The following is a 27,538-nucleotide window of genomic DNA, read 5'->3' as shown; positions in this document are numbered from 1 at the left end:
TATTTTACCACCACTCTCCTTAAAGAGGAGCTGGGATCCTAGCAGGGGAGCACAGCTTGACTGTGAAAAAGGCTTTCTCCTATATGTAGACTAACCTCTCCAAAACACCCACCAAGACAGGGAGGGGATTAGGAGACACTGGCCTGGTCCGCCAGATAAGTACAATCAACCCAAGAGATCAATAGAATGACAGATGTTACAGCCTAATTGCTCCACTAAACAGCGCTTTCAGGCCTACCGTTTCAATTTTCTGTCCATTACTTCAGCCCTAAACTGATTTTGAGATATATCTTGTACTTTTATCTCAAGGAAACCTTCACCTATAACTACAACTCCTCTTGAAAAGGACTTGTAATTCTAGAAATTTGTTTCACAGTCAGTAAACCTGCAGTAATTAGCAACTTAGATTGTTCATTTTATTTCTTTTCACTTTAAAACAGCCAACAGATCACCACTATTATATCTATTTTAAATGTTTGCCCTGTGTCTAAAAAGTCCACTGCAATCTCAGAATGTGGGATCATTGGATATTAAGAGACAGAAAAGTTCTCCATTTTGGAAGAGTCTTACCTGTTATTTAAACAATGATCATTTTTTCTATGCGGGTTGCCTAAGTGAAAATTTTTTTCCTCCGTGTGAACAGTATTTACTAAAGCGGTAGTCTTCAAACCTGAACCACTCCGCACAAAGTTCCAGAATTGTACAATGTTAGAAATTTATGCAAACTTAGTCTAATACATGGCCTAATTTATTCATTTTATGGAAGAGAAAACTGAAGCCCTAAAATTCTAATTTGTGGATAGACTTTTATATAGCACTTCTGCAAAACCAAGAGCTGAATCTTCCCCAGGGGTCTCTCCATGGTGAAAGCTGCCTCTCTTAATGAGTAATGATTTAATATATGGAAAAGATTTAAGGATTAGTTAAAGGGGGTTGGGGGATAAGAAAGAATAGTCAGGGAAAATGAAGACTAGAATATAATATGAAGAAACGATTAGTTCATGATAAAAATTTCATAAAAAAACAGACTCATAAAATAGACAAGATAAAATAATATAGACCACAAGACACACATAATGGTCTTCCTTAAAGCACTCAAAAAGAGCCATTATTATTCTGTAAACCCAAAGTGATCAAATTACACTTTCCCATCATAAACACTGACCTGAAATTTATCTATTTCATGCCCAAAAAGTCCCTATTTCCAGCTAATTCATTCTGGTATAATAATCCATACTTCATTTTTTACCAGATGTACCCAGATACAGCATTTTAAAGGTTGAAAATGTTTTGCTGGATAACTCTGGTCTTTATTACCTCAGTTATCCCTTTATAAATCTGCAATGACAATATTATCCAGTTTAATTCACTTATTTCACTAATATACTCTTCATATACATTTGTTCAGGCTCTTGACAAAGATACTGTATCAGAATTGAAAAGTGACATCAGATTAAACTAAGAGATATTTTATAACACTATGATTATAAGATGAGCAAGAAAAGCATAAAGAACCAGCCTGCAAGGAAAACTCTGGCTTTCTCTCCTCCATAGGATCTTTGTAAAGAGTACAGCCAGGGACAGGGTGCACCCAGATGCTATGGAATATGTACTTCCTATATAAAATGCCTCCAGTCCAGCTCAACACAAAGAAAGAGAAGACCACCTTCTGTTCCTACCCTCTCTGAAACCAAAGGAATAAGATTATTCCAGGAGGCTCCTGGGTTCTTCTAGAACCATCATACCCTCAGAAGGATCCATCTGGCTCAAGCCAGTCTGCAAGGTAAATGTGCTAGCTATTAGGTTACCAACTCTCAGCTCCAAATTCACATTCTTTGCTTTGTCATACCAGAACTAAAACTCTGCAAACCGCATTTTTTCTTTGCCAGTTGTCTGCAGGTTATATTCTGTTAATAGGAGGTGATAAAACAGAAACTGCAAGGTTGAAGAAAAAAGAAGGGACTTGCAGTACTTTCCCCAGGTATATAGACTCTTTCTCCAGAGCTCAGAGACTTCAGCACCAGCTGGTTGGTGCCTCTTGGAAGTCATGTTTCAATTATGTTCCACTAAATTACTAAATTTTATTTTTTTATTTTTTAATTGGAGGAAAATTGCCTTACAACATTGTGTTGGTTTCCGTTATACAACAATGCAAATCAGTCATAATTATATACATATACATATATACATATGTATATATATCCTCTCCATCCATCCCAGCTCCAGACAGGGCTCCCTGTATCATATAGCAGTTTCTCACTAGCTATCTGTTTCACGCATGATCTTGTATATATGTCAATGCTATTTTCCCAATTTGCCCCATCCTCTGCTTTCCTTGCCACGAGATCATTCTCTACATCTGTGTCTCCATTTCTTGCATGGAAATAGGTTCAACAATACTCTATTTCTAGATTCCATATACATGTTTTAATATACGTTATTTGTTTTTTTCTTTATTATTCATTTCACCCTAGGTTCATCCACCTCTCTACAACAGACTCAAATTTGTTCCATTTTATGGCTGAGCAGTATTCCAATCCTCTTCATCCATTCATCTGTTGATGGACATGAATCTAGGTTGATTCAATGTCTTGGCTCTTGTAAATAGTGCTGAAATGAACATTGGGGCACATATGTCTTTTTGAATTGTGGTTTTCTCAGGGTATATGTGCAGTAGTAGGATTGCTTGGCTAAATGGTGGATTTATTCTTAAGTTTTTTATGGAATCGCCATACTGTTCTCCACAATGAGTGGAGTTTGTATAAGTTTGTATTTCCACCTGCATTCCCTTTTCTCCACATCCTCTCCAGCATTTATTATTTGTAGAATTTTTAATGACAGCCATTCTGATTGATGTAAGCTGATACTCATTTTAGTTTTGACTTGCATTTCTCTGATAATGAGTGATCTTGAGCATAATTTCATGTGTTTTTTGGCCTTCTGTATGTCTTCCATGGAGAAATGTCTGTTAGTTCTTCTGCCAATTTTTTAAATTGAATTATTTGTTTTTCTGATATTGAGCTGCATGCATGTATATTTTGTATATATTTGGGGGATTAATCCATTGTCAGTGACTTTGTTTGCAATTATTTGCTCCCAATCTGAAGGTTGTGTTTTCCCCTTATTTATAGTCTCCTTTGCTGTGCAAAAGCTTTTAAGTATAATTAGGTCCCGTTTATATTTGTTATTATTTACATTATTCTAGGAGGTGGCTCAGATAGGATTCTGCTGTGATTTATGTCAAAGAGTAAACTGCCTATGAGCTTCATGTGGTGATTTAGTTGCCCAGTCATGTCCAACTCTTGCAACTCCATGGACTGTAGTGTGCCAGGCTCCTCTGTTCATGGGATTTCCCAGCAAGAATTTTGGACTGGGTTACCATTTCCTTCTCCAGGGGATCTTTCTGACCCAGGTATTAAACCCAGGTTTTATACTTTATGGCATTACATTTAAGTCATTAATCCAATTTGAGTTTATCATTTGTACATGGTGTTTGGAAGTGTTCTAATTTCACTGTTTTACATGTAGCTCTCCAATTTTCCCAGCACCACTTATTGAAGAGGCTGTCTTTCCTCCACTGCATATTCTTGCATCCTTTTTCAAAGATAAGGTACATACATATGTGTGGATTTATTTCCAGACTATATATATTGTTCCATTTGTCTATATTTTTGTTTTTGTGCCAGTACCATACTGCCTTGATGACCATAGCTTTGTGGTATAGTCTGAAGTCAGGAAAGTTGATTCCTCCAACCTGTTTTTCTTTCAGAAAAATTGCTTTGGCTATTCGGGGCCTTTTGTGATTCTACATAAATTGTAAAATTTTTTCTTCTAGTTCTATGAAAAAACACCGTTAATAAATTGATAGGGATTGCATTGAATATGCAGAGTGCTTTGGGCAGTATAGTCATTTTCACAATATTGCTTCTTCCAACCTAAGAACATGTTATATCTCTCCATCTGTTTATTTTGTATTTATTTCATCAGTGTCTTATAGTTTTCTGCATACAGGTCTTTTGTCTCTTTGAGTGAGTGAAGTCTCTCAGTCGTGTCCAACTGTTTGTGACCCCATGGACTGTAGCTTACCAGGCTCTTCCCATGGGATTCTCCAGGTAAGACTACTGGAGTGGGTTGCCATTTCCTTCTCCAGGAGATCTTCCCAACCCAGGGATTGAACCCAGGTCTCCCGCATTGTAGTCAGATGCTTTACCATCTGAGCCACCAGGGAAGGTTTTTTTTCTTTTCTTTGTCTCTTTATGTAGAATTATTCCAAGGTATTTTATTCTTTTTGTTACAATTGTGAATGGGATTATTTCCTTAATTTCCCTTTCTGATTTTTCATTGTTAGTGTTTAAGATTACAAGGGATTTCTGTGCATTAATTTTGTATCCTGAGCCTTTGCTCTATTCACTGATTCATTCTACTAGTTTTCTGGTGGCCTCTTTAGGGTTTTCTATGTATAGTATCATGTCATCTGCAAACAGTGACAATTAAATTTTTCTTTTCCAATCTGGATTCCTTTCTTTTTCTTCTCTGATTGCTGTGGCTAGGACTTTCAAAACTATGTGGAATAATAGTAGTGAAAGTGGGAACCTTTGTCTTGTTCCTGGTCTTAGAGGAAATGCTTTCAGTTTTTAACCATTGAGAATAATGTCTGCAGTAGGTTTGTTGTATATGGCCTTTATTATGTTGAGGTAGATTCCTTCTGTGATTTTCTAGAGGGCTTTTCTTAAATCACAAATGAGTATTGAATTTTGTTGAAAGTTTCTCTGCATCTACTGAGATGATCATATGGTTTTTGTCTTTCAGTTTGTTAATATTGAGTATCACAAAGATTGACTTGGGTATATTGAAGAATCCTTGCATCCCTGGGAATAACCCCACTTGATCATGCTGTATGATCCTTTTCATATGTTGTTAAATTCTGTTTGTTAGAATTTTGTTCAGGATTCTTACATCTATGTTCATCAGTGATACTAGCTTATAAGTTTATTTTTTGTGATATCTTTATCTGGTTTTGCTATCAGGGTGATGGGGGCCTCATAGAATGAGTTTGGAGTTTTCTTCCATCTGTAATTTTTTGGAAGAGTTTAAGCAGGAAAGGTATTAGCTCTTCTCTAATCATTTGATAGAATTCACCTGTGAAGCCATCTGGCCCTGGACTTTTGCTTGTTGGAAAAATTTCTATCACAGTTTTGGTTTCAGTGCTTGTGATTGGCCTGTTCATATTTCCTATTTCTTCCTGGTTCAGTCTTGGAAGGCTGTAATTTTCTGCAAATTTGTCTGCTTCTTCCAAGAAGTCCATTTAGTGGCAGATAGTTGCTCGCGGTAGTCTCTTACGATCCTTTCTATTTCTGCATTGTCTACTGTAACTTCTCCTTTTTCATTTCTAATTTTATTGATTTGAGTCTTCTCCCTTTTTTTCTTGATGACCATGGGTAATGGTTTGCCAAATTTGTTTATCTTCTCAAAATTCCAGTTTTCAGTTTTATTGATCTTTGCTATTGTTTCCTTCATTTCCTTTTGCTATGATTTCCTTCATTTCCAGTTCATTTATTCCTGTTTCATCTTTATGATTTCTTTCCTTCTACAAACTTTGGGGGGTTTTTGTTCTTCTTTTTCTAATTGCATTAGGGGGAAAGATTAGGTTATTTGTTTGATGTATTTCTCATTTCTTGAGGAACGCTTGTATTGCTATAAACTTCCATGTTAGCATTGCTTCTACTGCATCCTACAGGCTTTGAGTTGTTGCGTTTTATTGTCATTGGTTTTTAGGTGTTTTTATTTCCGCTTTGATTTCTCAAAACACATAACTGGGCATGGTACTACCCTTCAGAGAGACAACATCCAGCCCCACCCACTACAACACGGGCACTGTCCTCCCCACCAGAAAGCCTTCACAAGGCACTGTCCAATCCCACCTACTGGGGGTGGACCTCACAAACAAGAGGAAGTATGGCCTTGAAGCCTGCAGAAAGGAGACTTCAAACACAGTAAATTAAACAAAGTGAAAAGACAGAGAAATACACAGCAGATGAAGGAGCATGGTAAGAATCCACAAAACAATGAAGAGGAAATAGGCAGTCTACCTGAAAAAGAATTACGAGTAATGATGGTAAAGAGGATCCAAAATTGGAAATAAAATGGAGGCACAGATCAAGAAGATACAAGAAATGTTTAATGAGGACCTAATAGAAATGAAGACAGAAAATCAACAATGAACAACAAAATAATTGAAGTAAAAAATACACTAGAGTGAACCAAAAGCAGAATAACTGAGGCAGAAGAACGGGTAAGTGAGCCGGAAGATAGAATGGTGGAAATAAATGAGGCAGAGCAGAATAAAGTATGAAAAGAAATGAGAACAGTGTCAGAGACCTCTAGAACAACATTAAAGGCACCAATATTTGAATTATAGGAATCCTAGAAGAAGAAGAGAAAAAGAAATTTGGGATGGGGCCATCTAATTATACCCAGACAGACCTGACAATGTAAAACTCCCGAGTCACTCTGAGCCTCCTCTGTGAGTGAAACACAACATTCCTTTTATGTCTGAGAATATGAGCCTCTCTTAAAGGAAAACTGGAGTAATCTCACCTGAAGCAGTTATCTTACAAGGAGACAACCACTGGCCTTGAGACCCACCTAAATACTTTGGTGCCTCAAGATTTATAAACTAGGATCAGATCTCAAAAAGCTTTAGGAGGACAGGTACAAAGTGTGACTCAGAAAGAAGCGACTTGTGCATCAAAAGAATTGGAATGTTTTGATAATATATATTGTCAGAAACCTAGAGAATATATGTGGGAGTGAATCTTATAGGGGTTAAAGCAAAGATGATGGAATATAACACTGAATCAAACCAAATTTAATAATACAGAGTACCTGCCAGATATCTGGATTCAATGCTTTTTTTAAGCTAGAAGTGGCTCTATCAGTTTACTTGTTGACTGGTGAGACCTGGCCTTACATCTAATGAGGCTGAAATGTCGAAACATCCCCAACATGTTGCAGAAAAAGCAGTCAAAGGTTTTAAGAAGTCAGGAATGTTAGACTGAATTTATCATAGGATATCTGTACCCCACACCACACTGCATCCCCTGAAAGAAACCCAAAGTTAAAGTTATACCTTTAACTATGGTACTGATTTATACATTATTTAGGAGAACAAAAGCATTCTGCTGTGGTGGGTCTCCTACCACAGCATTCTCTAGGCCATTCATTCCAATGCAGGGTGACTCCAACTGAGATGACGTAATTCCAGAGTGAAAGTGGTCAAAGGGCAGCATCTAAGAGTCAAAGACAAGGTGGGTGCATTTATTCTAATGGGAAAGAGTGGATATTATAAAATTTTGATCCACAAGGACCTTTGGCTCATTAAAACAAGCTTAAGAATGAAATGAATGGGTAACCTAGACAAATGTTACTTTTTCGTTATATATAATAGAAAAATCGAGGTCTTAAAACCAGCAACCTGACTTGAGTAGCCACAGTGGCGAGTCAGTCTTTCAACCAGTTTCCAACAAAGGCAAGTTCACAGATCAGAGCATCTTTAATGAGGGTTTGTTGATGTTTCTGAGAAATGAGCCAACAACACTACTAAACGTATGTATTAGAAGTCTCCGAGTCTTCCCTAAAGAGACCTGAGACCATTTACTAGAGTGACTGTTCACTAGGGAAAAAGAAAATACCCAGATATTTCCGTTATTACCAGAAATTGGCTTGTAAATGGTGCTGATTCCTCAAGACTCAAAACTCCACTGTGGCCCACCAGGTTATTGATGGCCATCGGGTTATAGATCAGGGGTCCCTGGGCCACAGACTGGTATCATAACAGGCCCATAGCCTGTTAGGAACAGGGCCACACAGCAGGAGGTGAGCAGAGGGCAAGCAAGTGAAGTTTCATCTATAATTATAGTCACTCCCCATTGCTTGCATGACTGCCTGAGCGGTAATCCAATGCTGCCACCTCCATCAAATCAGAGGCAGCATTAGATTCTCATAGGAGCATGAACCCTACTGCGAACTGTGCATGTGAAGGATCTAGATGCAGGAGAACAAGCTCAGGGCTCCCGGTGACTCTGCATTTCGGTCAGTTGTATAATTATTTCATTATATATCATAAAGCAGAAACACTGCACACATAATAGAAATAAAGTACACAATAAATGCAATGTGTTTGAAACATCCCAAAACCAACGTCCCGCTCCTCCCCCCAGCCCCCAGTCCGTGGAAAGACTGTCTTCCAGGAAACTGGTCCCTGGTGCCAGAAAGGAAAGGACTGATGTTATTAACGTAGTCTTACCCCAGATCCACCCCTACTGGTCAAGTGGATCTGGGGACCCACTTTGAAGTTATTTTCCCGGTTCCTGAATATATTATTGGGACAGACCTTGCTGTCAACCATCAAAATACCTAAATTGACTTTCTGGTCCATAAAGTAAGGTAGGAAGGGTCACAAAAAGCAACTACCAAAAGCAACTCCACATTCCTAGGAGGACTACAGAGATAGTGCCACTCTGAAAGATACAGGAGTGGTGATAACTGTCACATCTTCGTCCAACTCATTTATTTACTAAGTTTGACTGTTGCTCCAAGGAAATTCTAGTTTTGGAACTGAGGAGAAATGATATAAGCCCCCTCGATGAGCTCTGATGCTAGAGAAAGTCAAGAGGCCTTCAGCTATAATTAGCCAAAAAGCAGCAGCAGCCAGCAAGGCCCTCTAAGATGGATTTCCAGGAGTCAGTAAGCACTCAGTCACAAGTACTTAAGCATCTGTTCTGCATCTGGTACTGTACTGAATGTATGTCAGGGGTATCACCAGAAGAAGACATACTCCAGGGCTCAAAGAGCTCACATTCTTAACATGTAGAAAAACAGTTAAAATGGCAAGTAGATTTTGGTGTGGTCAATGCTCTAATTAGGATGCACACACAGGGGATGTGGGGGGGATGCTACAGAAGAGGGCATATAAATTCAACGAAGGAACAGTATGTCAGGAGTGAGGAACAGAGGAAGGAAGAGTGGTGACAAAGTCACTCTAGCACAATCTAGCATTCAAGTATTGCAACTTTTCTATGTATGTAACCATTAACTCCCTTCTTCAAACAAAAGCCCTAGAAAAACAGCTATACCTTATTAAGTTTGGTTGTGACATCAGCTTGGCATTAATGTCATCAATCTACATCCTAGTGCCTCAGTACTGTTTGTAGGTAGGTGTTCATGTGGGTCCATGGTAGACCCCGGACTTCCCTGGTAGCTCAGCGGTAAAGAATCTGCCTGCAATGCAGGAGTCGCAGGGGACACAGGTTCAATGCCTGGGTCGGGAAGATCCCCTGGAGGAGGGCATGGCAACCTACTTCAGTATTCTTGTCTGGAGAATTCCATGGACAGAGGAGCCTGGTGGGCTACAATCCATAGGGTTGCAAAGAGTCAGACACGACTGAAGTGACTTAATACACACACACACACACACACACACATGCACGCACATGGCATAGACCCCATGGCAACAACAAACTAGGCATTCTTACACAGCCGGTGATGATGAGTGCTGAGTCCCACTATGGGCAGTTGATCTGCTGTCTTCCCTCCCTGAGTGTTCTTAGGCCTTTGGATTGTATCCTGCTACATAACTGGAGATACTGGCAAGAAATGCCCAATGATCTGCCAATGACCAATTCCTGGATGACAAAAGCTTCTGCTCCGTCTATTTCTCATTAAGCAATATTTTTACCTCATTCTAGTGCATTTCATCAGTGGCACTAGTACTTCCTTCCAGTATTTACGGTTAATAAATTACATATTCTTCTCTCATTTCATCAACTACTATGCTTATTTTTATTGAAAAAGCGAATTTTTTCTGACCCTATATATGTGAAATCATATTGTTTGTATGCATGGCTCCGTTCTTAACTTGTTGTTTACAATATTGCTTCCAAGAAAGTATGTGTTTCAAGAAAAATAGATACTCTTTTTTAGTACAGAAAAATAGTTTCCAAGGCAAAAAAATACTTGCCTAGAAATTCAGATGTTTCTCCTATAGCATGAGGAGAAAACAAATTCCTACTCTGCCACTCTTCCTAGACAGCTCATTTTCACTGTCACAGATTGTGCTCATTTTCTGAGAGAAAGCAAGCCACTCCTTTGCATATAACTAGGTATACACGCTAAATGATAACTTGCAGGTTACAAGTATTCATGAATCACAGCTTTAAAATACATTTAAATATAACTGAACCCCAAATTTGCTTTAAAGCATTTTAGATGAGAAAATATGGGAAGATCAACTCAGTGTATGTGGAAGGGAACAAGCTCAACTGGATTTGTGATGTGTTATTTGCTTAAATACATGACACAGTATAGCATAATGTTAAGCTCTGATAAAATTAGATGATACGATGCATGAAGGATTATGTTACACTCAATAGTTTTCTATTTTGAAATACTTCACATTAAAAAAAAAATGACCTAAGGATTAATAGATTATAGACAAAAGCTGTTGCTGTCGTTTAGTCACTAAGTGTTGTCCAACTTTTTGTGACCCTGTGGACCGCAGCACACCAGGCTTCCCTGTCCTTCACTATCTCCTGGAATTTGCTCAAACCCATGTCCATTAAGTTGGTGATGCCATCCAACCATCTCATCCTGTCACGCTCTTATCCTCCTGCCCTCAATCTTTCCCAGAATCAAGATCTTTTCCAATGTGTCAGCTCTTTGCATCAGGCAGCCGAAGAACTAAAGCTTCAGCTTCAGTATCAGTCCTTCCAATGAATATTCAGGGCTGATTTCCTTTAGCATTACCTGGTCTGATCTCTTTGCTGTCCTAGGGACTCTCAAGAATCTTCTCTAGCACCACAGTTCGAAAGCATCAATTCTCTGGTGCTCAGCCTTCTTTTGTGTTCCAACTCTCACATCCGTACATGACTACTGGAAAAACCACAGCTTTGACTATACAGACCATTATCAGCAAAGTGATGTCTTTGCTTTCTAATATATTGTCTAGGTTTGTCGTAAATTTCCTTCCAAGGAGCAAGTAACTTTTAATTTCATGGCTGCAGTTACCGTCCGAAGTGATTCTGGAGCCCAAGAAAATAAAATGTTACTGCTTCCACTTTTCCCTTTCTATTAAAATATAAAAAATGAGAAACCACTAAGAAACAATCCAGAAGTTAATCCATTAAGGGGCAGGGGGGTGGAGTTCCTCATTGTAGTCAGCTGGAAGTACAATAGTGGAGCTCCTATCCAGCTTTTGTTCTCACGTTCTTCCAGCTCCTTATAAAACCTTCACTCCCTAAGTAACTTCAAAATCACCATCATGTATCCTTTGTTGTTTTCTCATTCATTCATTCATACAACTGATAACTTGTTCAATGCCTAGAATTATATGATCCAGTGCAAAGGACTATGTATAACTTGGAGATGAAAGATACAAGAATCCTGTCTCCCTCCTTGTCTTCCTTGATAAAGTCATGTACACAAATTAAGTTTTAAAATATATAGTAGAAATGTTGAGAGATATTGGTTTGGAAATAAATGTTGTCCAGTCAGAGATTAGAAAGGATTACATGGAAAGAAAGGACTTTTGATGAATGGATAGAATTTGAATGTTTCAGTTTCCAAAATCCCTTTCCTACTAACCTACCCACAGGAAGCAAAAAGTCAATCTTTGTCTAGAGTAGATTAGAAGTGGCTAATAAATGCTAGTGGTATGAAGTAGTGAGTATGGTCTTAGGAAAAACGTACACTTAGTGATACATGTGCGTCTGCATCATTTCCCATATGAAAACAGGATACTTCCTATTAAAGTCTTGACAGTTGGAGTAATGGGCCAAATCAAACACAAAGAAATGCAAGGTTCTGCTCCAGGGACCTGTACAGAGATGTAGGGATAGGGTCTAAAAAATAGCATATGTTAAAGTACTCAGGGTCCCAGTCAAGGATAAAATCTACAGGAATCAATAACATAATGTGGCCAAAGTGCTTTCTAATACATTAAATTTTTATAAGGAACATATTTTCATGACTCAAAAATCAATATTCATGCAAAAAATGTAGCTTAGAATTGTTTCCCCAATTTCTGTGCTAATTCATTATGGCCCATTTAAAAGATTTCCATGAAAATCGTTTTTTTAAAGTCCTTTCAGTGATTTTTAAGCCTAGTAGAAGTAACAGTAATATACACATGCACATATTCTCATTTCTCCATCTTTTGTACAAAAAAAAGTCTTCGTCGTTCTTCATCTGACGTTTTTCATTTTATTTTATATCCTGGCAATCTTTCCATAAAGGTATGTAGAACTTCCTCATTTCTTTTCCAGCTGCATAGCGTTTCAGTTTGTGTATATATCACAGATTATTGTGGTGGTTTTAAATATGGCTGCAAAATTCTTTGACAGTCTTCCCGTTAGAATTGAAGTCTACATTTCTTCACCTTACATGCTGCTGCTGCTGCTGCTAAGTCGCTTCAGTTGTGTCCGACTCTTCACGACCCCATGGACTGCAGCCCACCAGGCTCCTCCGTCCATGGAATTTTCCAGGCAAGAGTACTGGAGTGGGGTGCCATTGCCTCCTCCACACCTTATATGCAGGTGGCTTATAACTGTTTTGACCGATTAAGCGTGGCAGAAGTGACTTCTTAGACTAGGTCTTAAAAGATGTATGTCTTCCATGAAGCTTATCTTATTTTCAGGCGTGTCTGGTAGATTTAATAACCACCTATGTTCTCATTAGAGATTGTCAGTAAATATAAATACTACTTTTGTTGTGCAAGGCATTGCACAAAGCATTCCATCTATATAGAGAACCAGAACAGGAGCCCCGAATTCTGAAAATCTGGAAAATAGTTTTCTTATAAATTTTAAAAATAATTTTGTTATTAGCTGGTAGAACCTACACAGCTCAGTAGAAATCAGTGTTTATTTGGGACATTCTTATGCTCTAGGATTAATAACAACTCAGGTGTCTGTGAAAGTCTCTTATTTTAAATCTGTTCACTATCATTTCTAACTATTGTTTTTCCTCTGGATAGTGAATCTTAGCACTTTAATCTCTGACATTTTAAAACTTCACCTGTTCAGATGCTGAACTATTAGAAGCTTTCTGTATACTGGTTTTAAATCCATATTATGGATGTGCAAAGCTTAAATATATCAACTTGACAAAGCATGGGAAGGAAAGATATTTTTCCACTACCTTTAGAAATACATGCTTTGAATCGAATACTCTAACTGGTCATGTGGCACAGAAAAAATATCACATACTAGTTGGGCTTTTGATGCTTAAAAGAGCTATGTAACACTCCTTAATGTTCAATATACTGTCTTTGCAATTTTCAAAAGTATATTGGAAGAAATAGTAATTTAAGTTAAAAAAGGGCATTGGAAGTAAAAGAGTGAGGTAAAAACAAAGGTAATAATCAGTCCCTTGGACTGCAAGGAGATCAAACCAGTCAATCCTAAAGGAAATCAATCCTGAATATTCACTGGAAGGACTGATGCTGAAGCTGAAACTCCAGTACTTTGGCCACCTGATGCGAAGAACTGACTCATTTGAAAAGACCCTGATGCTGGGAAAGATTGAAGGCAGGAGGAGAAGGGGAGGACAGAGGATGAGATGGTTGGATGGCATCACTGACTCAATGGATGTGAGTTTGAGCAAGGTCTGGGAGTTGGTGATGGACAGGGAGGCCTGGCGTGCTGCAGTCCATGGGGTCGCAAAGAGTAGGACATGACCGAGCAACTGAACAATGACAATATTTTAAAGTTACAGATATTTTTATTTTAGGTATATCTAGATTCCTTACCAAGAACAATTATGTCATGAGATATAAAAGCAAAAGGGAACACACTATATTTATTCCTTCTCAAGTGGGAAACGGAGGCCTAGAGTTCTAAAGTAACTACTCTGAGGTCACAACTATTAACTGGCTGGAAGAATTCAGAACAGTCCCTTTAGGCCAAACCACAGCCGTTGGCAGATCATCTCAGGCTATCCAGGGATTTAGTTACACAATGCTTGAGGAACTTACCTGAAGACCAGGGAGAGGAGACACATTTTTCATTTCTTTTTCACATATTTATTTGTATTCTTTCAGAGAAAAAGAAAATCACTTTATAACAGGAAAGGAAAAAAATCTAGGGAAGTGCCAAAACAACACAAACTTTGATGCACTCTCCACCCAACCTCAGAAAAATAAAGTAGAAATTCTCTCAAAAGAACAGAGTAGCAGGCAGAATGCATTCCCTTTTAAAATTGATTAAAGAGTTGTCATTCTTAGGTTGTACAATACCTCTTCATCCTTATAAAAAGGAAACTCGTAACAGCTGAGCATAAAGCTGTATTCAGGGTTGTCTGCTTTCCTCCAAAGTGGAAGGCTTAGGGTTTCCACTGATTACTTCCCAGACAGTTGCTTACTGCTCTGAAATATAGTTGTGAACATACATCCTGCTATGAGTCTCCTCTCTAACATCTGTATATATCTATCTAACATCTGTATCCATCTGGCAAATCTTGCAAGATTTTGACAGAATGCTGTAACCTAAAAGTCTGACATTTCTGAAGGGTCTGAAGAATCCTTGGGAATAAATGAGAAGCTGAAAGTATCATCTCCCACTACAGCAAAGTCTTACTATACATCTAATAGGTAACTGTTATATGAAATGTATTCCTCAGGCCTGATCTCTCCCTAGATTCCAGACTTGTATATCCAACTGCATACTGGACATTTCCAATTGAGTGATGACTTGAAGGTATTTCACATTCAACTTGTCTGAAACAAAATATTTATTTCCACTGACCTTCTTTCTTCTCGTCCCCCTCCACACACCAAACTCTTCCAGTTTTCCCATTTTAGAAAAGAAGTACATATTTTACCTAGCTATTTAGGTCAGTTTTGGAAATTTGTGATTCCTTTCTTTCCACTGATTCAATCCTTAAGCAAGTCCTGCTGCTCTTTACTTAAAATATGTCTTGAATCGAACCATATTCTACTGCTTCCATCACCTCTACCTTGGTTCAGAGCACATTACCTCTTGCCTATTCCACTCCAACAGCCTCCTGATTAGTTTCATGTCTTATTAGCCTCTTCTCATTTGCCCCCCCCGCCCATAATTCATTCTCTAAACATCAACCAGGATGATCTACTTAAAGGTAAAGCATTTCGCATTTCACGTCTCTCGTTTGCTTCAAAATTTTCATGGCTCCCGTTACCCTGAGCACACAGTCCCATCTCTGATGGTGGCCGACAAAGCTGCCATGAAACCCGTTACCCGCCATCTGCCTCTACAAGGATGAAGTCCTAGCCCCTGTAGCTGCTGACCTTCAGCACGCCCTGAAAGGAGTTCAGGGAGGCGATCAGGGATGAGGCATTCTCTGTCCGGGGGTAAAAACTGGCAGAACAGGCCTTTAGAGAGGTAGGTATTTCCAGGAGAAGATTTTACAAGCCCAATTTCTTGCATCTTCTTTTTTTTAAACAGATAACTTTATGGATTATTTATTTTTCTTTTCTGACCGTGCTGAGTCTTTGTCACTCTAGTTGCGGCAAATGGGCGCTGCCCTCTAGCCGCGGTGCAGGGGCTTCTTGCCATGGCGGCGCCTCTGGTTGCGGAACATGGACTCTGGGGGCGCAGGCTTCAGCAGCTGGGGGGCCCAGGCTCTAGAGCAGGAGCTGCTCCAAGACACGTGGGATCTTCCCAGCGTGTGGGATCTTCCCGGCCCAGGGACTGAACTTGTATCTCCTGCATTGCAAGGCAGATCCTCTACCACTGAGACACTGGGGAAGGCCCTTTGCATCTTCTCATATCTAGAAAAACACTAAATTCATTAGTGGAGAGACTTCTGCTCCTCATGACTAGTGGCAACATTCTGCCAAAATGAGTGCTTCATTGCACGCATACCCCTTTCACTAAAATCACATATATGCTGACCGCTCCCTTACCTCTCTGGAGCAGTTTCCCAGGGCTATCTGAGGGGCTGTCTCCCAGGCTATGTTCCCCATTTAGCCCTTAACTCATAACTTTCACTTTGTGCATTTTTTCATCAACAAAGCTCTTCTGGTCTATCCTAGTCTAGACCTGTAACACTTTCTACCATACTTCCCCCAAGTCACTACACTCTGAACAACTGTCCTCTTTGTTTTAAAACAGCATGTTTTCAGCCTGTTGTTCCAGCTGCCTGACATACTCCTCCCTTAATCTTCCAACAACTGATTTCAACTTCTTTTTCAGGTGTCTGAGCAGTTGTTATCTCCTAGATATCTTTTCTGAACACACTGCCTGAAATACTCCCCACACGGCCAGTTAACTATCCTCGTGACCTGCTTCATTCTCTTCAGTTTCTGGAATTGTAAAGCTTGCCAAAGGTATCTTTCACTGAAATGTAAACTCCTTGTCATCTGCATCAGTGTAACAGGTGCTCAAATATTTGAAATGGTTGAATGAAATATTCCTTGATTAATGTTTTCAAGATGTTTGGTAGAGCCAGGAGGGTACGCGGGCATTATAAAATAGAATCATGGAGCTTTATTCATGGAGCCTGCTGAATAGGATTATAACAGAAAAGGATTATAATAGGAAATAGGCTTGCCAGAATATTGGAAAACTGGAAGAAGATATACTTCAGGAATGTTTGGGCTCTATTTTCCCTTCATAAGGATATGGTCTCAGTGAAGCAGATTTTGATTCAGGAACAGTTTTGTACAAGCGGAGCACAGGGAACTATATTCGATATCTTGTTAATAAATTATAATGGAAAAGAATCTTAAAATGATATAAATATGAAACTGAATCACTTGGCTATACACCTGAAACAACATTGTAAATCAACTATATTTCAGTAAAAAACAAACAAAAAAAGAATTATTTGGAAAAATCTCCTTAAATGGAGGATGAGCTTCAGCACAGCACAAAATCAAGCTTTCCTACCTTCCCAGTACCACAGCAGGTACACACCCTTACTGGGAGCTTCAGGAGCTGCTTTCAAATATGCTGCATCTATTTCCCCTCATTGTGACAACTGGTTTCTGGTGGGTTTTCAGAAACCTTGGCAAATAAAATGAGAATTGAATTTAATCTTACAGGAGATAAGTGTAGATTTCTGGGTCGACATTATCTGTTCCTGCCGATCCACAGCCAACCTTAAACTCTGCAAGGATGCAAGGAGGTTCAAAAATTTAAGACTGCCCCAAGAGATTAAAGAATGCTAGCTCAGTGCAATGGACTGAATGTCATGACCCCCTCAACATTCATATGTTGGATTACCGCCCTCCAATATGATGGTATTAGGAGGTGGGAACTTTGGGAGATAATTAGGTCATGAGAGTGGAGATCTCATGACTGAGACTGGTGTTCTGAAAAGAACTCAAGGGAGCTCTCTTGCCTTCTTTCTGCCACATGAGGCTACAAGCAGAGGTCGGGGGTCTGCAACCCAGAAGAGAGCTCTCACTAGACACTGAATCTGTTGGATCCTCCATCCTGGACTTTCCAGACTCTAGAACTGTGAGAAATAAATGTTTGCTGTTTAAGCCATCCAGTCTATGGTATTCTGTTATAATAGCCTGAATCAAGATACTCACTCTATAGCATCTAGTGAAACTCTAGCCTAGTGTAGGACGTAGCTCTAAGTGAAATAAGCTTTGCCCCACTGTAAAGACTTTAAAGTGAGGAACCATTTTCACTTAGATTTCTTTAGGGAGAGGACATAAGAGAATCACTGAAAACATACCTTGCTTATTGTACAATTTCTAAGTAAGATGTACAAAGGCTCATATTAAATAACTTACCTCTCCAAACAGGAGTCAATTTATTTTCTAGTCACTGAAAGCATTTCCTCAAGCAACTGTGAATTTACACACTTTTTAAAGTACAACAAGGTGAAAAGGAAATGTCAATGCCTTCTAAAGTATTTCATAGGTAATCTAAGTTTGTTTTCACAATAAAGGAGTATTAACCTCTTCATTGAAGTTGATTTGAGGTAATTTTACGATTAAGACAAATGTACATTAGCACATTACATTAGATGGAAATGAACAGTTCTTCAGTTCTTAAAAGAACTGAAAAGGATTTGCCTATAAACATATCTAAACAATTCTCCACAAGGTCACTGATAACTTCCATGACACTAAATTCAAATGACATTTTTTAGATTATATCTGTCTGTTCTTTCTTGTAGCTTTTTACATGTTTGATCACTCCCTTCCTGAAATGTTTTCTTCCCCTTGATTCTGTAGTAGTACCGTCTCCTGGTTTTCACCCTACATCACTGGAAGAAACTTACCAGCCTTTTTGCAGGTTCATCTTAACGTAACTGGCCATTGAATGTGGGAGTTTCCCAAAGCTTTGTCTGGGGCTCTCTCCTCATCCCATGCTGTTCTTTCCCTCTAAGTGGGCTCATATAAAGCTTCCAACTTTTTAACATTTTGTACACAGAGAAAATGATAATCTTTGTATAGATACTCAGAGCTGGAGGCCACGAGCCTAAAGGCTTCTGCTACTCCAGGGATAGAGGATAGTTAACATCTTCACACATGTATGTTCTATCTCATCACAATCCGTGGCACACTGGCGGGGATCTAGGCAACTCTAAATGAAGATCCATGTATTTGGCTATCACCAACATGTAACACAATTTTATATTTTCAGCCCAGGCCTCATGATTAGCCCTAAACCCCTAGATCCAATTGCCTATCTGACATCACTTTTTGGATATTGGAAAGTACCTTAAACATATCATGTCTAAAACTAAGCTCATGATTTGTGTTCTTCAAAACTTGGTCCTCTTCTGGTGTTCTCTATGTCTCAGTGTAAGCAATCATACCAAGTTGCACAAGCCAGAATTCTAGGAACTATCCTGACACTTCCTTCTCATTCCCACATTTAATCTATCATCAGCCCCTCTTCAGTAATTCCTAATGCCTTCTTATCTCTCCACCTCTACCACTGCCTGAGTCCAAGTTACCATCCTGGCATCCAGTCCCATCATTTCATGGCAAATACATGGGGACAAAATGGAAACAGTGACAGACTTTCTTTTCTTGGGCTCCAAAATCACTGTGGTCGGTGACTGCAGCCATGAAATTAAAAGATACTTGCTCCTTGGAAGAAAAGCTATGACAAACCTAGACAGTGTATTAAAAAGCAAAGACATTACTTTAAGGGCAAATGTCCATATAGTCGAAGCTATGATTTTTCCAGTAGTCATGTATGGACATGAAAGTTGGACCATAAAGGAGGCTGAGCACAGAATTGTTGCTTTTGAACTGTGGTGTTGGAGGAGACTCTTGAGAGTCCCTTGGACTGCAAGGATACCAAACGAGTCAATTCTAAAGGAAATCAACCCTTAATACTGGAAGGATCGATGCTGAAGTTGAAGCTCCAATACTTCGGCTACCTGATGCAAAGAACAGACTCATTTGAAAAGACCTTGATGCTGGGGAAGATTGAAGGCAGGAAGAGCAGGGGATGACAGAGGATGAGTTGGTTGGGTGGCATCACTGACTCAATGGAAATGAGTCTGAGCAAGCTCCAGGAGAGGGTGAAGGACAGGGAAGACTGGCGTGCTGCTGTCCGTGGAGTTGCAAAGAGTCGGACACAACTGAGTGACAGAACAACAAATGCTACAGGAGAAGAGCAAAGAAATACCTCCAGAAGGAATGAAGAGTCTGGGCCAAAGCAGAAACAATGCCAAGCTGTGGATGTGTCTGGTACTGAAAGTAAACTCCGATGCTACGAACAACATTGCATAGGAACTGTAATGTTAGATCCATGAATCAAGGTAAATTGGAAGTGGTCAAACAGGAGATGGCAACAGTGAACACTGACATTTTTTAAACCAGTGAACTAAAATGAACCGGAATGGGTGAATTTAATTCAGATGATGACCATGGGCAAGAATCCCTTAAAAGAAATGGAGTATCCCTCATAGTCAACAAAAGACTCTAAATGCAGTACTTGGGTCCAAACTCAAAAATGACAGAATGATTTCAGTTCATATCCAAGGTAAAAAAACTCAACATCACAGCAATCCAAGTCTATGCCTGAATCACTAATGAAGATGAAGCTGAAGCTGAACAGTTCTGTGAAGACCTACAACACATTTTAGAACTAACAGGAAAAAAAGATGTCCTTTGAAACACTGGGGACTAGAATGAAAAAGCAGGAAGTCAAGAGATACCTGGAGTAACAGGCAAGTTTGGCCTTGGCGTACAAAATGAAGCACGGCAAAAGCTAACAGAGTTTTGCCGAGAAACACTCATCACAGCAAACACCCTCTTCCAACGACACAAGAGAAGACTCTACACATGGACATCATCAGATGGTCAATATCAAAATCTGACATTATATTCATTGCAGCTGAAGATGAGAATCTCTATAGAGTCAGCAAAAACAAAACCAGGAGCTGACTGTAGCTCAGATCACGAACTCCTTATTGCCAAATTCAGACTTAAATTGAAGAAAGTAGGGAAAACCACTAGGCAATTAAGTCATGAACTAAGTCAAATTCCTTATAATTATACAGTGAATGTGACAAATAGGTTCAAGGGATCAGATCTGATAGAGAGTGTGTCAGAAGAACTATGGACAGAGGTTTGTAACATTGTATAGGAGGTGGTGATAAAAATCATCCCCAAGAAAAAGAAATGCAAAAAGGCAAAATGGTTGTCTGAGAAGCCCTTATATATAGCTGAGAAAGTAGAGAAGCAAAAGCTCAAAGGAGAAAAGAAAATATATACCCATCCGAATGCAGAGTTCCAAAGAATAGCAAGGAGAGATAAAGTCTTCCTAAGTGGACAGTGCAAAGACACAGAGGAAAACAACAGAATGGGAAAGACTAGAGATCTCTTAAAGAAAATTAGAGATATCAAAGGAATATTTCATGCAAAGATGGGCACAATAAAGGACAGAAATAGCATGGACCTAACAGAAGCAGAAAAGTTTAAGAAGAGGTGGCAAGAATACTCAGAATAACTATACAAAAAAGGTTTTAATGACCCAGATAATCATGATGGTGTGGTCTCTCACCTAGAGCCACAGACATCCTGGAATGTGAAGTCAAGAGGGCCTTCAAAAGCATTACTCTGAACAAAGTTAGTGGAGCTATTTCAAATCCTAAAAGACGATGCTGTTAAAGTGCTGCACTCAATGTGCCAGCAAACTTGGAAAACTCAGCAGTGGCCACAGGACTGAAAAGGGTCAGATTTCATTCTAATCCCAAAGAAGGGGAATGCCAGAAAATGTTCAAACTACCACGCAATTGCAGTCAATTCACATGCTAACAAGGTAATGCTCAAAATCCTTCAAGCCTGACGTCAACTATATATGAACTGAGAACTTCCAGATGTACAAGCTGGATTTAGAAAAGGCAGAGGAACCAGAGATCAAATTGCCAACATCCATGGGTCACAGAAAAAGTAAGAGAGTTCCAGAAACACATCTACTTCTGCTTCATTGACTACGCTAAAGTCTTTTATTGTGTGGATCACAACAAACTGGAAAATTCTTAAAGAGATGGGAATACCAGACCATCTCACCTGCCTTCTGAGAAACCTTGAAACCTTGAGTATGCAACTCAAGGAAGCAATAGTTAGAACTGGACATGGAACAACAGACTGATTCAAAACTGGGAAAGCAGTACGTCACCCTGCTTACTTAACTGATATGCAGAGAACATCATGCGAAATGCTGGACTTGAGGAACTCAAGCTAGAATCAAGATTGTTGGAAGAAATATCAATAACCTCAGATATGCATATGACACCACCCTTATGGCACAAAGTGAAGAGGAACTAACGAGTCTCTTGATGAAAGTGAAAGAGTAGAGTGAAAAGCTGGGCTTAAAACTCAACATTCAGAAAACTGAGATCATGACATCCAGTCCCATAAGTTCATGGCTAATGGATAGGGAAAAAATGGAAACAGTGACAGACTTTACTTTCTTAGGCTTCATAATCACTGTGGACAATGAATGCAGGCATGAAATTAAAACGCACTTGCTCCTTGGAAGAAAAGCTATAAGAAACCTAGACGGTGTAGCAGGGACATCACTTTGCCTACCAAAGTCCATCTAGTCAAAACCGTGGTTTTTCTTGTAGTCACGTACGGATGTGAGAATTGGACCCTAAAGAAGGCTGAACAGCAAAGAATTGATGCTTTTGAACTGTGGTGTTGGAGAAGACTCTTGAGAGTCCCTTGGACAGCAAAGAGATCCAACCAGTCCATCCTAAAGGAGATCAGTCCTGGGTGTTCCTCGGAAGGACTGATGTTGAAGCTGAAACTCCAATACTTTGTTCACCTGATGCAAAGAACTGACTCACTTGAAAAGACTCTGATGCTGCGAAAGATTGAAGGCGGGAGAAGAAGGGGATGACAGAGGATGAGATGGTTGGATGGCATCACCGATTCAATGGACATCAGTCTGAGCAAACTCCAGGAGATGATGAAGGACAGGGAGGCCTGGCGAGCTGCAGTCCATGGGGTTGCAGATAGTCGGAGACAACAACAACAAAGCAGAAGCCGGAAGACCTCTCGTGGCCTAGTCTCCAAAGTCACCCAGGTCTCTATTACAATATTCTGTTGGCTAAAAGCAATCATAGTATCAGTCCAGATTCAAGGAGAAGAACTGCCCAAGGAGTTGAATATCAAAAAGCATAGTTCTTAGGAGAGGAAGGGAAGTCTCTGGAGAACATGAGCCACACCAGCCTGTCCACTCCCATCCTGCAGCACCTCTCCTCTTGCAGTTTCCACTCTCACCACACTGGCCTTCCCTCAGGTCCTGTTACTCACCACCCTCTATCCTGCTAAAGGCTTTTGCACATGCCTTTTTTTTTTTTTTTTCACTTAGAGTGTTCTTTTGATCCCCAGTTTGCCAAATTAACTACTGTGCCGCTTTCATACCTAAATTAAGTCTGAGGAAAGCCTTTCCTGACTTTCCTAACCAGGCTAAATCTTTTCATGATATCTTCTATACTCTCAGGGCACGGGATATATTTTTAGCACGGTCCTCTTCCCCACCGCACTCTGTATTTGTCTGAATGACTACGTAATTTTTGACTCAGTATCCCCCACTAACCTGGAAGAAGAGCCATGTCTGTTTTACCTTTCTTACCACAGAGCCTGGCTAGTATTCCAGTATTTACTTTCTGAATAAATAATAAACAGAAATAAACTAAACAAACGAAATATCTCTGTATAACAAAGTACCCTTTTCCCTACAGAATTATAGTGAAGTAGATAATCACATTCCCATATTCCATGCATAAATAATTAGACAACCCAAATATAAACCATTTTTTCACAGATGCCATCTCATGAATTTAGATGTCATATTCATTTGCCACATCCTACCTACAAAATTAGCAGATGAAAGCTAGTAAATATAGCTAAACAGAGTAAGTTTTGTGGTATTTTTCTAATCTCCTTTCAAATGAGGCTAAAACGCTTCAATTTTAATTTCTATGATTTAAAAAAAGCAGAAAAGTATACCAAATGGAGAGGTGATTTCCTCCTCTACACAGGAAGCCAATACTGATAGCAAAGACCACTAGAAGCATTCCACTTAGAAACGCAGGGGGATTTGATACACAAATAAAACGAGACACGAATGTGAACTGCCTCCCTCTATGTTATCAATAAAGAAGTGAAACTGTCAGTCGCTCAGTCATGTCTGACTTTTTGTGACCCCACGGACTGCAGCCTGCCAGCTCCTCTGTCCAGGGAATTCTCCTGGCAATAACACTGTAGTGGGTAGCCACTCCCTTCTCCAGAGGATCTTCCTGACCCAAGGATCGAACCTGGGTCTCCTGCATTGCAGGCAGATTCTTTACCATCTGAGCTATAACTTGTCTATAAGTAAACACTATCAAGTTTCCATTTGAAATGAAATATTTCATCTTGTGGTGGGATCTCACATTCCTGTTCTTAGAAAGTTACACGAATAGTGAAAGGCTGAACTGAAGGAAATATTCACGGTGCTTAGTCACTCAGTCGTGTCCGACTCTCCGTGACCCCACGGGCTGCAGCCCACCAGGCTCCTCTGTCCATGGGATTCTCCAGGCAAGAATACTGCAGTGGGTTGCCATGCCTTCCTCTAGGAATCGAACTCAGGTCTCCTGCATTGCAAGCAGATCCTTTATCATCTGAGCCACCAGAGAAGCCCAAATATTCACTAGTTATGGCTATTAGCCCACCTATAATTACCCAGACTTAAAATTTTTTTTTTGTACAAGTGGTTAATAGCCATAATATTCACTAGTTATGGCTATTAACCACTTCTACAAAAATTTTTTTTTAAGTCTGGGTAATTACAGATGGTAATTATCATAAGCCAAAGTTCTTTATCAAAAAGTACATTTTATTTCTGGGCTTTTGAATCCCAAGCCTCTCAACTCTAATTCTTGTCAACTACTGAAAATATCTGGTCTAGGGAAAGACTGTTTCTTGCAATCTGAAATGATTCAATCATGTCTTTACTTATTCTTTCTCCACATGACAATGTGGATTCCATGAAGGCATGAATTTGGTTAGTTCTGTTTACCTAGAGCAATCTCTGGCACATTGTCCTGACCAATGAATTACTGAATGAGTGACTCACACTGGTCTTCTAGAATCAGATTCTATGTATTACTCAAAATATTTATCAATATTCTTATTTGTTATTTATTAAGAAAAAATATTTTGCCAAAAATGCAAAAAAAAAAAAAAAAAGCCTTTTACTTATCATTTATGCTTTCTGGGTATTACACCATATGAAATTAGTGTCTCTAATTATCTAACCAGTCTCAATGACCAGTTAAGAAAAAAATTCTACAATAGGTGGAAAGAGCTTTTGGCTAAGTCCATTGTTAAGAACAAGACAACAAGCCCAAATTGGAATCACTTATGCAGACCTGGGTTCAATCTCTGGGCCAGGAAGACCCCCTGGAGAAGGAAATGGCAACCCACTCTTGCCTGGAAAATCCCATGATCAGAGGAGCCTGGTAGGTTACAGTCTATGGGGCCAAAAAGAGTCGGACACGACTGAGCAACTTCACATTCACCTTTCACCTTTCATGCTTCCCCCAGAAATGGAATGTTAACCTAATCAATCAGGAATCTCCTGATCAGCGCCAGTGAGACAACCCGCCTGATAGAGACCTGCCAGCCTCTAAAGAAAAATGACCTTGTCACAATCAATCCACTTTTTGCTAGTATAGTTTCCTCGTCCCACTGCCTTCTGCCTATATTGGCCTTTAAGCTTTGTACTTATAGCTCCTTTCTATATGCTAGATGGGATGCTGCCTGATTCATGAATCAACAAACGAAGCCAATAAGACTTTCAAAATTTACTCAGTTGAATTTTGTTTTATAACACATTGAATTTCTTTGTTTGTTAAAAGTTTTCTGGAATAAAACTTCATTTTCTTAGTGACAGAGCTGGAATTTGTACCTTATTGTGTGATTTCAGAAGTCTTATCAGATTAAACAACTGCATGGCAAATGCTAAAGAAGTCTACAAGCAGATCCATGAGTATGACCATTTTTGTGGGATAATTTAGCTATTATTTGACTAAAAATTGAAAAAAAAAAGATACCAGATAGAGGGCATGAAAATCTGTTATAAAACAGTTTCTTAAATCTAAACTCTGTCTCTCAATAAATTGTCAAATATTTTGTCTTAAAAAGGTGACTTGATAAGTTGAAACAGTCATTAATGAGTATTTAAACCTATTGGAGGCTATAAAATTTAGATAATAGTAAATATATTAACATCAAATTTGCCTGTTAAGGGAAATTCCCCCAAGTGGTCCTCTAACACAACTTTAATGCTGGCCAACAAACATGACTTGTGGGTTTTCAATATGTGAGTATCTGTACCATTTTGCACCTTATTTCTCAACTCATCAATCACACTGAATTATTGATGACTAAACATCTTTTTCCTTTGTCCTGCCTCTTGTTAGGTGTGGATTAAGATCTAGTTGCTGTTTTTAAAGTCATAAAGTGCTCAACAGAAATTTTAAATGCTCGACAAGTTCAACCTGCTCCACAGCTGCTCCAATTTCAGACTTGAACTTAGAAAAAGTTGTGTTACAAGAAACATGATCCAGTCACATTTTCAAAAGCATTAATGTGTGCCTCCTTAAACCACTCACATTTATCCAAAAAAGAGATACATCAACCTACATTTGCAAGAGCCATATTTGACCCATCTTTTCTCTAGTCTAAGTGTTTTTTCAGTCTAGCCCTCCATTTCCTATAACCCCTGACTCTGCTCTCCAGTTATCTTTAACTCCTGAGTCTGCCTTATTTCTGCTATAGGCTTAGAACAAGGATAGTTACTGGAATAACTATAGTTTGCTAAATAGATTTCCCATCATTTTCTTCAGATCCCACTGCCATCAAATTTCTTGACTGCACCTTGAGAAGAGAAATAAAGAGAAATATGCAATGTTATCCAGTCCATTTCAGTCTCAGATATCCATCAAAAATATTCCATCTTGCCTTCTATTCCTTTGCATTTACCACTCAAACTAACACATACTCCTTACCAGCAGGAGTAATAAGGGCAGAGGTTTCAGATGCATCAGTAACGTCCATTTCTTCTGGTAAGGCAACTCCCTGATTGAACGGAGTATGGTGGGAGATGCATATTTTTCGAACTAAGCCCTTTCAAGGACAGACGCCAAGGTTGAGCAGTACTCCGGCTTCTCGGCCACCCGAAAGGAACTGTGAATGACTACGGAAGATCTGCACCAAACCATCCAGATGCAGCTGAGGAGCTGCTGCGAAACAGCAAAGCCCAGCCTGGGAAATTCATGTCACATCCCGTACGTGGGTCAGAAGGGGCGAAATGCAGACCCACAGAGCAAGGATAAGACAGGCTGCAGACACATACATCCCTTACCAGTGGGGAAGCAGGGGCGAAACACACACAGACACACACACACCCCAAACTACACCCCGAGAAAGCCCTCGGGGCGGGGGGCTCCGGGCAGGCAGCCTCCGTCTTTCCCAGCCTCCGCCTCCGAAATCACGGTCTATTGAACGTCCGAGGCTTCCCCCCTGTGAAGTGCAAAGGGCCACGCCGGCCTTACCTCGGGGGCTGCTGTCCTGGAGGTACGGGGGCGCCGTGGGAGTGACACTCCCCGAGTGGGACGCGGACAGCAGCGGCGAGCGCTCGTCCACGCCGTCAGCAGCCATGACTGCGGCAGAGGCGGCCGCGCAGGCCGAGTCCGCGGCCCCGGGAGGCGGTGTCGGCGGCGCGGCCGCTCGGAGGACCGGGCTGTGTCACACGGTAGGAGGCGGCGGGGCGGGGCGGGGAACGGGGGGCGGAGGAGGGCGGGGTGGGGAGAGGGGAGGGCCCACTGGGGAAGACCGCGGGAAAGCGGCCAAGTCCCCGCCAGCACAGAGGAGCTAAGGGATGCAAGGGGTATCGCAAGCGCAGAGGAGCTAAGGGATGCAAGGGTCACCAAAACACAGAGGAGCTAAGTGGGATGGAAGGGGTACCAAAACCTCAGAGGAGCTAAGTGGGATGCAAGGGTCACCAAAATCACAGAGGAGTTAAGT

At 40.0% G+C, this 27,538-nt stretch overlaps 1 protein-coding gene across 1 annotated transcript in view; it reads right to left on the bottom strand.

Annotated features, from left to right (window-relative positions):
• PIP4P2 (phosphatidylinositol-4,5-bisphosphate 4-phosphatase 2) overlaps positions 1-27,273 on the bottom strand; it is a 62,979-nt gene extending 35,706 nt beyond the window's left edge. The window contains exon 1 of the mRNA XM_043484032.1: positions 27,067-27,273. Coding sequence (XP_043339967.1) covers positions 27,067-27,172 — 106 coding nt within the window. The 5' untranslated portion in view covers positions 27,173-27,273. The remainder of the gene's footprint in view (positions 1-27,066) is intronic.
• Between the last annotated feature and the right edge of the window lie 265 nt (positions 27,274-27,538).

The sequence above is a fragment of the Cervus canadensis genome, chromosome 12, assembly GCF_019320065.1.
Source record: "Cervus canadensis isolate Bull #8, Minnesota chromosome 12, ASM1932006v1, whole genome shotgun sequence".
Lineage (NCBI taxonomy): Eukaryota > Metazoa > Chordata > Mammalia > Artiodactyla > Cervidae > Cervus > Cervus canadensis.
This window is presented reverse-complemented; position numbering and strand designations above follow the sequence as displayed.